General features: G+C 36.8%; 1 protein-coding gene across 6 annotated transcripts in view; it reads left to right on the top strand.

Annotated features, from left to right (window-relative positions):
- The window catches only part of USP9X (ubiquitin specific peptidase 9 X-linked), a 126,754-nt gene that overhangs the window by 25,523 nt on the left and 88,939 nt on the right, over nt 1–12,292 (top strand). For all 6 annotated transcript variants that reach the window (XR_012329224.1, XM_033849996.2, XM_033849994.2 and 3 more), the window contains exons 2-4: nt 5,300–5,553; nt 9,842–9,987; nt 12,179–12,258. Coding sequence is in view for 5 of the 6 variants with exons in the window: in XM_033849996.2 (XP_033705887.1) it covers nt 5,458–5,553; nt 9,842–9,987; nt 12,179–12,258 (322 nt within the window). In the remaining variant the exon portion in view is untranslated. The remainder of the gene's footprint in view (nt 1–5,299; nt 5,554–9,841; nt 9,988–12,178; nt 12,259–12,292) is intronic.

The following is a 12,292-nucleotide window of genomic DNA, read 5'->3' as shown; positions in this document are numbered from 1 at the left end:
AGTGCAGTGTCTTAACCACTGGACTGCCAGGGAAGGCCCTGAAATCTTTTAACTATTATTGTTGGATTGTCTGTTTCTCGCTCCTCTGTCATTTTTTGCTTCATATGTTTTGAGGCTCTGTTAGGTTGTGTGTGTGTGTATATATATATATATATATAAAATTGTCATATTTTCTTCATGAATGGACCCTTTTATTATTGTAAAATGTTCCTCTTTACCTTTAGTAATATTTTTTTGTCTTACAGTCTTTTTTTTCTGATAAACATATAGCCACTCCAGCTTTCTTATGGTTGCTGTTTTGCATGATGGATATTTTTCCATCCTTTTACTTTCAACCAGTTTATATCCTTGAATCCAAAATCTGTCTCCAGTTGACAGCATGTGGTTGGATCTTTCTTTTTTTCTTTTTCTTTTTTAAAAAAAATTTATTTATTTCGGCTACACTGGGTCTTAGTTGTGGCACGTGGGATCTTCATTGTGACATGTGAGATCTTCTTTTAGTTGTGGCATGTGGACTCTTAGTTGTGGCATGCATGTGGGATCTAGTTCCCCCACCAGGGGTTGAACCCAGGCCCCCCCTGGATTGGGAATGCAGAGTCTTACCCACTAGACCACCAGGGAAGTCCCTGGATCTTTCTTTTTAAATCCAGTCTATCTCTGTGTTTTGATTGGATTTTATGAACCATTCACGTTTAATGTCATTATTGATATAGGTGGGTTTACATTTGCCATTTTACTTTGTTTTCTATATCTCATGGCTTTTTTCTTCCTTTCTTCTTCCCGTTACTGATTTCTTTTGCCTTAAGTGAATGTTTTCTAATGTATTTTAATTCCTTTTAATCATTTTTTCCACTGTGTTTTTTGTTAATATTCTTTTAACAGATTTATTGAGACATTCACATACCATACAATTTATCCATTTAAAGTGTACAATTCAATGTTTTTGTCCTATCAATAATTTTTTTAAATTGTGTTGAAATACATATATATCACAAAACTTGCTACTTTAACCATTTTAAGTGTACAATTTAGTGGCATTATTTGCATTCACAGTGTTGTACAACCATCACAACTATTTCCAAAACTTGTTCATCACCCCAAGCAGAAATTTTGTAACTGTTATCCAGTAATTCTTCATCTTCCTTTTCCCCCAGCCCCTGGTAACCTCTACTTTCTGTCTATGAATTTGCCTATTCTGGATATTCATATAAGTGGAACCATACAGTATTTGTCCTTTTGTATCTGGTTTAATTCACTTAGCATGGTGTTTTCAAGGCTTATCCATGTTGTAGCATGTATCAGAACTGTATTTCTTTTATGACTGAAAAATATTCTTTTGTATGGATACACCACATTTTGTTCATTCATTGGTTGATGGACATTTGGGTTGTTTGCACATTTTGGCTAGTATGATTAATGCTGCTATAAACATTTGTGTACATGTTTTTGGTGTGGACGTATGTGATTTCTCTTGAATATATACATAGGAGTGGAATGACTGGGTCATTTGTTAATTCTATGTTTAACTTTTTGAGAAATTGCCAAACTGTTTTTCAAAGGTGCTATACCATTTTGCATTCTTGCTAACAGTGTATGAAGGTCCCACTTTCTCCACATCCTCGCCAACACTTGTTATCTGTTCTCCCCCTTTTTGGGTGGTAAAATGTACATAATGTAAAATTTATCAGTTTAACTTCTGTTTTTGTTTTTTGGCTGCACTGTGCAGCACGTGGGATCTTAGTTCCCCAGCAAGGGATCGAACCCGTGCCCCCTGCATTGGGAGCTTGGAGGCTTAACCACTGGACTGCCAGGGAAGTCCCCTCATGGCATTTTTGTGGGTAGCATTGTTTCAGTTTTAAAGACCTGGAAAATTAGAGTAGTTGTTACTGGCCTTTAAGATAGGGCAGCTTGTAAGTGGCAGAGGTGAGATTTTGAACAAGAGTTATGTTTGAATCCAGAAGTTATTTTTACTTGCTCCATTCCTCTGTCTTGCTCTTAATCTCTCAGCCTAGCACATTAAGGAAAAAGTATCCAATTCTTATGTGATGGTAGAGAGATGACTGTTAAAAACAGCAGAATAGAGCAGAGTATGCTATCCTGAGACCTGCTGTACCTTCCCAGCAGCGTTGGAAATCTAGAAATATGGGGAACTTAGAGGTAGAAGAAACTGAGAAACCAAGAGACAGAAAGGTGAGAGTATATAAGGGATATGGATGGCAAGCAGCTTGAGGCTTTGCCAATGGAATACTTTGCAAGAAGCAGAAGGTGATTTAGTTCTGTGGTCTGACAGAAAGGTATTTTGTTTGGGGAGAGGTTTCATTCAGACTGCCACCTTTTCCATTTACTTTAATGTTATTTTGTTGAAAGGGACAGTCCCTTAGTTATCCACAGAATGCTTTTGTCTAGAATAATTTGTCCTCCGACTTTTGCCAGATATTTTTGATTTGTCTATGGATGGAGAGTTATTGGGATGCATATAGATGGAACAATGTTGAGCATAAACAAAACAACACGAGAATATAATTTTAAGATGTTTTAACTCAAATAATCTAATGTTAAAGAGTGCAAAGCAAGAGAGCAGTTAGTGCCGTGTGTGTGTGTATGTATGTTTTTTATTGTGGGAAAAATATATAAACAATTTTCAATTTTAACCATTATTAGGTATAGTTCGGTGGCATTAAGTGCATTAACATTGTGCAACCATCACCACCATCCATCTCCAGAACTTTTCATCTTCCCAAACTGCAACTCTGTACCCATTAAACAATAATTCCCCATTTCCTGCTCTTCCCAACCCCTGGTAACCACTCTTCTACTTTCCTTCTCTGACTGTAGATACCTCATATAAATGGAGTCATGGAATATTTGCCCCTTTGTGACTGGTTTATTTCACTTAGCATTACATCCTCAAGGTTCATCCAAGTCAGAATTTCCTTCCTTTTTAACACTAAATACTATTACATTGTATGTATATGCCAAATGTTGTTTATCCATTCATCCTTGGGTTGCTTCCCGGAAATAATTTTTGAAGAGCGATAGGATTGGTTTAGTGGACAAAGTAATAGAATTAATTTTTTAGACTTGCTTTCTATCTGTGCTTTGGTCAAGTCACCTCTTAGAGCTGTGGTTTTCTAATTTATAGGAAAACGCCACATTCTATGTAAAGTGTAAGGATTTACCTTAAAAACACCACTTTAATTTTGGTGTGCCTCAGGGTTTCGTCCCCCCTCCCCAACTTGCCCAACACTTGAGAATATATTATGCTATTTCTTCCCACCCCCCAAGATTGTGACCCCCTCACTTTCAGAAGGAGGTGTGTATTCGGGGGGCTCCCAGATGATGCTAATGAATCCGTCTCCCACTCTTGTGAACATTAACGTTCTGTTCAAGACCCCCAAGTTCTCCTTCAATTCCTGACTTACAGAGTCAGTCGTCTAGTGGAGGTTTTCACCTCTGTTTCAGTGTTGAAAACTGTTATTTGTCACTGACATCACTACTACCTACTATTCTCTACCCTCCCCTTTGAAAAGAAGTAGAAAGGAAAGGAAACTTGAGTCCAGGATTGTATAAGCCAAGAAAGCTCAGAGCTTCAAGAAGGGAGGTGGGGGTAGTGGCAGCCAGTTGTGGCTAACGCTAAGAAGAGGGCAAACAGGGTGAACGGCAAGGGGCAGTCATTTGATTATCAGTTAATTGTCAATTAGTAAAGCATTGATGATCTGTGAAGCAGACCTCCCCCACCCCCAAATGTACATATTTACAAAGCTTTGCATGTAATTTTAGGGGAGTTAATCCTCAAACCCATCCATAGACCTCAGTTAAGACCCAGTGGCTTAAAACAGTTTTGATAGTTTAGATACAGCTAGATGATGAGAGAGTGGAAGGAGTGAAAGGGAAGGGAGAAGCAGAGGCATTCTTTTTAAGATTTGGGGGGAAAGGGAAGGACAGAGGTTGGTGATTTTTCATTTCAGTAACAAAGATTCAAGCATATTTATAGGCTAAGAACAAGGTTTCCAGGAAAAGATTGAGGGAGCATCGTTCATTGGGGATCATGAGCAGTGGGATCAAAAGAAAGAGATTGGAGCAAATTTGAAGTAGAGAGAATGAAGTTGAATTGGTTAGCTGATATTTTGAGTGGTAAGAAAAAAAAAATTTAAACAATTTGCCAGCCAACCCAAAGTGGCTGAAGATTTTGATAGGTGGGTTTTTCTGGGTTTTAAAATTGTCTACTTCACATAAAATTTTTTGTTAGTGTATGTAGGTTGTATAAAAATGGAAAACAAAAGTGAAAGCGAGGGTGTTCAACCATGTTATCTTTTAATTGTTTTTCCACTTTATGTATTAAAGATTTTTCTGTTTTTAGCCTCCCCAGTACCCGATGTTATCAGTCTTAAGCTTTTTATTATGCCAATTTGATAAGTGAAACAAAATCTTGTTAGAACACCATCTCTGGGTTAAGTGATTATATTTAAGCTTGAAGTAAATACCATGGACTAAATGGAAGTGTGGTTGCCTTATAACCAAAGATCTATAAATCAGTCAGCTGAGGTTCTCAATCTCGTGGTACATTAGAATCAGTCATGGGGGAGATTTTTTGAAAAGTACTGATGCCTAGGCTTAACTCCCGAATATTGTAATTTATTCAATCTGGAGAGGGGTTTGGACGTCAGTGTTTTTAAAAGCACTTTGGATGATTTTACTACACAGCTAAGAATATAGAATTGAGGGTTTGGTGGTATTCCTCTATACACCTTTGCTAGATTTCTGCAAAGAGGAATTCCATTGTTAAACAGTTTGGGTCTGTAGCCCTGTCATGGCTCTGGGAGTGCCAGTGGCCAAAACCTTCCCAAAAGGGGAGAGTCAAGGTCATTTGACAAAATAGGTCGTATTGGAGGAGTAGTATACAGTTAACAATCAGATTTTATTACTTGGTTTATATCTTAAATACATTGTAGGAATGTGTATATTCAAGGCATTGGCAAATTGAAGACAGTTTTGCCACTCCATAATTGAATTGAAATGACAACTAAGTGAATACCTTGATAATGTCTTTGGAATCCCAGGAAGAAACTGAAATATTATAAGGCTATACTTGTATGTTTTCTTGACATAACTGCTGATGTACTATTATCAGTTTATTAAGTTAAATATAGTATTGATGAAACTTTTCAGCTTTGTCCTCTCTCTCATTTATATAGCCACTTTCTCCTGACTAGAGTCACTGGTAATATTAAGTTCGAACAATTCCTTAGTTCATGTTTTTTATGTCTAAAACAATGTGCTTTTTTTCTTCTACTTGTAGGTTATGCAATGGTCTCTGCAAGATGGTTTATTCTTGAATTGGAGCTTTTTAAGACTGACAAATGCTGGTACTTCATCTTCTATAAGTGGACTATAATTTCTTTTTTCAAGACAACTACATAAGCAGACAAAATTGCAAAGATCTGCCCTGTGTCGAGTATGACAGCCACGACTCGTGGCTCTCCAGTGGGAGGGAATGACAGCCAGGGCCAGGCTCCTGATGGACAGTCTCAGCCCCCCCTCCAACAGAATCAGGTAGGATGTTTAAGATACTAGTTAAAGCTACATTGGTGTGTCTATTATGGGATATTAGATAATGGAGCATGTTCTGAATAATTTATGAAGTAACCATAAAACTGTTATTTTAAGAAATATAAACATAGGTCTTACATAGTAACAAGAAACTCAAGGGCTATAGATGGTGATGCTTGGGTATGCAGGTCTCCCCCCCCCCCCCCCCGCTTTTTTTTTTTTCCTGGTGTCTTACACTATCAGTAATCATTAAAATCAAGTATTTAAGCTCTGTGTCAGTTCCAGAGCAAAGCATTAAATCATTTGATGTAGCCTATGGTTAGAGTATGGACTCAAGTCATATTGCTTGTGTTCAAATTTTAGCTTTGCACCATGCTAGCTTTATGACTTTGGGTAAATTATATGACCTTTACACCTCAGTTTTTTAGCTATAAAATAAGGATAATAATAGTATAACTACTTCATAGGATCATTAAGAGGATCAAATGAAATAATGTTTGCAAAGAGCTTAAAATAGATTTTGGTATCTAGATTTTTATGCTGGCCTCAAAATTCATAATATTCTTTCTTCTTTTATTCTCTGGATGAATTTGTATAAGACTTCAGTTATTTCTTCATTAATTATTTAGATTTTACTGGTGAAACCATCTGGCCTGGGGCTTTATTTGTGGAACGGTTGTAATTGCAGATCCAACTTTTTTTTTTTAAATAGGGGAATTTTCTGATTTTTTTGTTTTTCTGGTGGATTTTGGTAATGTGTTTTTCAAGGAATTTGTCCACTTCATCTAGATTGTCAAATTATTGGAGTAAAACTTTATAATATCCTTTTTTATTATCTTTTTAATGTCTTAGGGCCTGTGGTAGCATCTCCTTTTTCATCTCTGATACTGCTAATTTGTGTTCTCTCTCCTGATTACTCTTTCCTAAAGGATTTATCAATTGCATCAAACCTTCCCCCAAACTAATTTTTGGCTTTAACTCTCTTCGCCCTTCCCACTTACATGCCTTTTTGTGTGTGTGTGTGTGGTACGCGGGCCTCTCACTGTTGTGGCGTCTCCCATTGCGGAGCACAGGCTCCGGACGCGCAGGCTCAGCAGCCATGGCTCACGGGCCCAGCCGCTCCGCGGCATGTGGGATCTTCCCGGACCGGGGCACGAACCCGTGTCCCCTGCATTAGCAGGCGGACTCTCAACCGCTGCGCCGCCAGGGAAGCCCCCACTTACATGCTTTTAACTCTTATTTCTTGTTCCCTTAACTTCTTTTGGGTTTGGATTGCTGCTGTTTTTCTCATTTCTTGAAATGTAAGTTTAGATAATTAATTTTCAGCCTTCTATTGTATGTAATTTTATACTGGGACATATTAAACCACATAAGACAAACATTAAAACTTGTGATATGCGGCTCAAACAGCACTTAGAGGTGAATTTGTAGCTGAGGTGCATGCATGTGAATCACAGACTTGCTGCTTACACTTGGTACATGTTTGTGTAGAATTCTGTATGGATAAGTTTTTAGGCAAAAGTACTGTTATTGTAGAGTACTTACATTTGTCATTTGTGGTTAAGTTCTTATTGTCCAGCTATTATAGATTACGTATTCTCTCTATTACAGGTATGATAGGAAAGAGCTGCGTGTGTGTGTGCGCGCGCGTGCGCTGGTGCACTTTCCCTCCCTCCGCCCTTCCCCCCTTTCATCCTCTCCCTCTGCCATTTTAGAGAAGTGAGCAAGTCAGGTTTTAATGTTTTTTTTCCCCAAATAAATGTCAACTTTATTCTTTTCCTCTCCAGTTCCCACTTTTGGGACATGTAATACTTAAGTATATGGCCACGAGTCTTGGACAGAGTTGTTAAGTCTTTCCTGTGTCATAAATTTGTTAGCCAGTACTCATGTTTCTTTAAACATAGTCTAAAGTTTGTGTTGGATGCCAGAGATTTATATTTTTAAACCAGGAGCTTGTAGCTTGAGTTCCAGTATCTTGCTCTCTTCTGTTTCATACCTGCATCTTGCATGGACTTTTAACATCTTCTGCAGTGTTTGTGGTTTGCATGGCTTTAGACAGAAATTAAACCTCTAACCTTACTTTTATTTTTAAGGTGTACTTGATAATTCTAAGAGCTCTTAGGTTTGTGATACTCAGCTTAATATTATGTATCTGCATTATGTCCTCTTCCTTTAAATAGCTCTTTACATTTTTGAGGATGAATGATAATTAAAAGAAAAAAAGGAACAAACAAATTGCATTCTTTTGGTGGGGGGGGGGGCGCCACTCGGCTTGTGGGAGCTTAGTTCCCCAACCAGGGAATGAACCCAGGCCCTCAGTGAGAGCACGGAGTCCTAACCACTGGACCGCCAGGGAATTCCCACAAATTGCATTCTTAACTATCTGTAGAATCCCTCTTTCACTTTCTTATTCTCTACTTTTTAATGTTAGGATTTTAGTTATTTCAGAAGATTTGACACTTACTGGACCAAGAGGAAGCAACCATAGCATTAATCACTACCCAACTTACGGCTTACTTTGAAAATGCTTTTTCATATTGGCATAAAGGGAATTTCTAAAACCAATCAGATTTTTCACTTAATCTATAATAGTTTTTAAAAGAGTGTTCCCATAGGAGAGAATTTTAGGCTCTAGTATATATAATAGTAAAGCCCAGTGATAAATGAAACAGCCTTGGCAAAGGCCCTATGGGATGAACAATCTTGGGAGATGTTCATGGGAGGGTGCAGACTTTCTGGAATGGAATTTAGTAAAATATATGTCAGTAGCCCTAAAAGAAATAATTTATACTGTTGTTGTAGTAATTATATTTCCAGGGTTCTGTCCTAAGGAAAAATTGAAGTTCAACACAAAGATTTATATATAAAAGATTCAGTATAGTTTTATGTAAGCAATAAAAATTGCAGAATGCTAAATGTCCCTTAATTTTGTTTAATTAATACTATGTGGCCATTAATCAGCTCTTTAAAAAAGATTGTTTATGATGGGGGAAAATACTCAAATGTTGAATGGAAAAGGACACAGACTTAAGTATAATCCCAATTTTATTGAAAATTTATACATATATATAGACAGGATTTTGGGGGGGTCACATAGAAGAAAAACTGCAAGGAAATAACTGAAAATGTCATTGGTGCTTATCTGTTGGTGTGGTATTGCGGGTATCTTAATTGTTATTTTTGTCTTTAGGATTTCTGTGAGCATGTATATAATACATATATACCAGGGGAAATGGGCCTTTTTAAAAAGTAATGAAGCAGACTTCCGAAGTTACATACTTGAAATGCAAATATTTTTATTGGGCTTCTGAAAAAACTTGAATTCTGTTCTATAGATTTTTGCCTTGAAACTAGCCCTATAGCACCTGCGTAGTGTTCGCCATCTTAAGTAAAAGTTTGCTATTTACTTGCAAATTGGCTCTATGAGTTCATATATAAACTTTGTAAGTAGAATATATTAATGGTGGTATACCCAACTGTCTTCAATACAAGTACTTATTTATGCATCTGTTCAATAAATGCTAAAATGATAGGGAAAGGGGCCTTCTTTAAAAGGGCCATCAACCTACAGTAGGTAGAAAATTCAAGAATATACGAGTAAAAGTCAGCTTAAAATTTAGATCAGTCTCAATTTGAAAGAGAAAAATACTATCTGCTTTCAAAATTAATAAGGGTCATAAAAGTTCTTTCACTTAATTGTGGAAATATTGTACACAGCTAAAGTATGGGGGGGAAAAAAGAAGCACAAAGAATGAAGAATGAAAGAATAAAATTAGCCTTATTAGTTGAAAATGGTGTGACTTATTTAGAAACCACAGTGAAGTTTTAATAATTATTTGGATAATAGTTGGAGACTAGGGGAATTGTGGAATAAAATTTATTTTTTCTCTTCAGAATGAAAAATAAATGTTATATCAGAAACTTTTTAATCTGTAAAATGTGTACAATAATTTCTATCATGAAGGGCTCATATAATGGGAAATGTAGGCGGAGAAGCAGTATACACTGTGGATAAGAACTCAAACTTTAGAATTAGACCTGGATTCAGATCCTGACCACAGAATTGGAGCTCTGTGACCTAGGGCTAATTACTTATTGTCTGAGTTTGTTTTTTTCATCTGTTAAGTGGCAGAAGAATACTTCCTTAGGCTCTTGAGGATTAAATGAAATTATTTTAAAGCATAGTAGCACAGAGACTGCCTGAAACATCATAAACTTACAATGATCATATCTTCTTTAAAAGCTTACATTATTTCCCCCTAATCTGTGTTGGTGTTTGAATTTAATTAAGACTTCATCACCTGATTCTTCCAATGAAAATTCCCCGGCAACTCCCCCAGATGAACAAGGTCAAGTTGATGCCCCACCACAGCTTGAAGATGAGGAACCTGCATTTCCACATACTGACCTGGCAAAGTTGGATGACATGATCAATAGGTGAGTTGATTTTGTTTTGCTTTTTAATGTGTGTCATACACAGGAAAAACAGAAGTATTTCAGCGCAGTGATTAGTACTAAGAAAAGAGGAAGAGTGGATAGGAATATCCCAGTAACCATACTGCCTCCATAAATAGCCTTAACATCTTAGTCATTGCCAAGTACTTTGCAACCCATGGTTCTTAATGGATTTAAAAAATGAAAGGAAGTAACAGTGTCAATAAAGTGTTCAGTTTAATGATGATCACCCTAGCTGGTGTGTTACTGAAGTAGAACCGTATGTGTGATTTCCCGTTTTTTTTCTTATTAGCATGTCGGTTACTGGATGACTTTAATACTTTTTGCATGGCCCTGAGGTAAACCAGGTCATAAGAAGATTGAGTTCCTCAGAGCCTGCCCCTTTGTGAACCCTTGATTAGTTTGAGACGTTTAACCATCTCAGCTATTTGTTTCTCCTGATCTTCATCTCATGGGGGTGGTTCAGAGTATACATTTTCATACTCATAGTACAAACATTCACCCACACCCACCTCCCCGCCCCATGCTTTGATTATTTGGAGTAAGACTCTGAGAGTGTGAAAGTTTAAGCTTGTGTGTATGGGAAGGAAAAGATTTAAAGAAGATAAGGGAAGAGCGTTTCAGGGAACCATCCTGCATGTCTGTGGTCTTCACCAGGCTGTGAGCTCAACAAGTGAGTCCCAGGGAGGTGTGACACATCCCTCCAACCCCCCAAAAGAAAAGTAAGGAAAATACACTTATAGGCACTTACTTGCCTTAGTAAGTTTACTTTTTAAAAATCAGTTAACACCATTACATATATAATGTCAGGGGAAATAGAAACCCTTTGCATTTTTAAAAAAACATTCTGATTACATAAGTAATATAATATAAGTACTTCTTGTTAAACATAGAAATATGTCAATAATGTTCTTTGTAATTTCCTCTGTAGATACACACCTCCCAACCAAAAGTTGCTACTAACAATAAGGTGTACATTCTTCCAGGTTGTCTTTGTGTTTATTATCATATGTGCTGCTTTCTGTACAAATATGGAATTCTTACTATAATATCATTTTATAACTTGTTTTCCTCACTTCATTTATTTTAAATATTTTTCCTATTAATATATATTTAACTCATTGTTTTTAAATGTATATTTGAAAGAACACATTAAATGTGATTCTTTTGACGGATGCCTGTAGTAATGGTATATAATGAATTAGTCAAACAAACAAACAGTTGTATAAAGTTGTAATGTCCCTGCCCATTCTTTGTAGCAGAGTTATCATAGCAAAAAGTTGTACTGTTACTTTTCAATTTTTGACTGGTGGTTGCTGATGATAAAAGTGTACTTCTTACGCTCACTCAAGGGCAAAGTTGCATGTTAGCAAATCTGCAGGGGGAGAGAAACACAAGTGATGTTTTTTTATGTAAATAAAAACAATGAGAAAGGGTGATATACATTGGTTTCTAATAGATTATGTGGTCATGGAGCACTTTTTATCAAAATGGGGTTTTTTGGAGCACTGGGTAAGTTGGGTGGTAGTGAGGGATGAAGGGGTAGGAAGAGGATGGACTCCCAGATGGTTGGGCCGCTGGCACTGGGAGCAGAGAAAGCACCACCTGGGCGTATGCTGCATCGTTGTTTGAGGGAGGAGGGTGCCTGTGGAGGCATAAAGACTTGGAGACCTATGTCTAACTTAACCTTCAGGAAAAGTTGAGGCAGAAATTAGTCATTTGCCACCTAGATTTTTTCTTCTTTGTGAGGAAGTGGATGGACAACTAAGAGGTTCATCATGTCTCCTTTAACCTGAATCCTGAAAGAGCACTTTCCTATGAACTCTAACAATAGGTATCCATTTAAGTGATACTTGATTATTATAGTAGTTTTATATTCTAGTGATACTTGATTATTAGTTTTATATTCTGTGTTATTAAAATAATTTTATTTTCCCTTCTCTCATTGCTATATCTTTTGTTCGACAGTTCCTTAAAAAAATTTTGTTTGTAGAGACAACAGATGATGCTTAGTCCCACAAAGCAGATGTTCTGCCAACCTTGTGGTTTTAATATTTTAGTTTCATTTTAATATTTTCATGGTGCGCTGAGTAATTGTAATTAGTAACTCATTTATAGTGCCTCGTTCAGTGTTCAACCAATAAACATCTTTTTATATTATTAAAACTCTTAGGCCTCGATGGGTGGTTCCAGTTTTGCCGAAAGGGGAATTAGAAGTGCTTTTAGAAGCTGCTATTGATCTTAGTAAAAAAGGTAAGTTTAAATGGTCTTATGCTTTCCATAATGT

The sequence above is a fragment of the Tursiops truncatus genome, chromosome X (genome assembly GCF_011762595.2).
Source record: "Tursiops truncatus isolate mTurTru1 chromosome X, mTurTru1.mat.Y, whole genome shotgun sequence".
Lineage (NCBI taxonomy): Eukaryota > Metazoa > Chordata > Mammalia > Artiodactyla > Delphinidae > Tursiops > Tursiops truncatus.
Note: the sequence above shows the minus strand (reverse complement) of the source record. Positions and strands in the feature narration are given on the sequence as shown.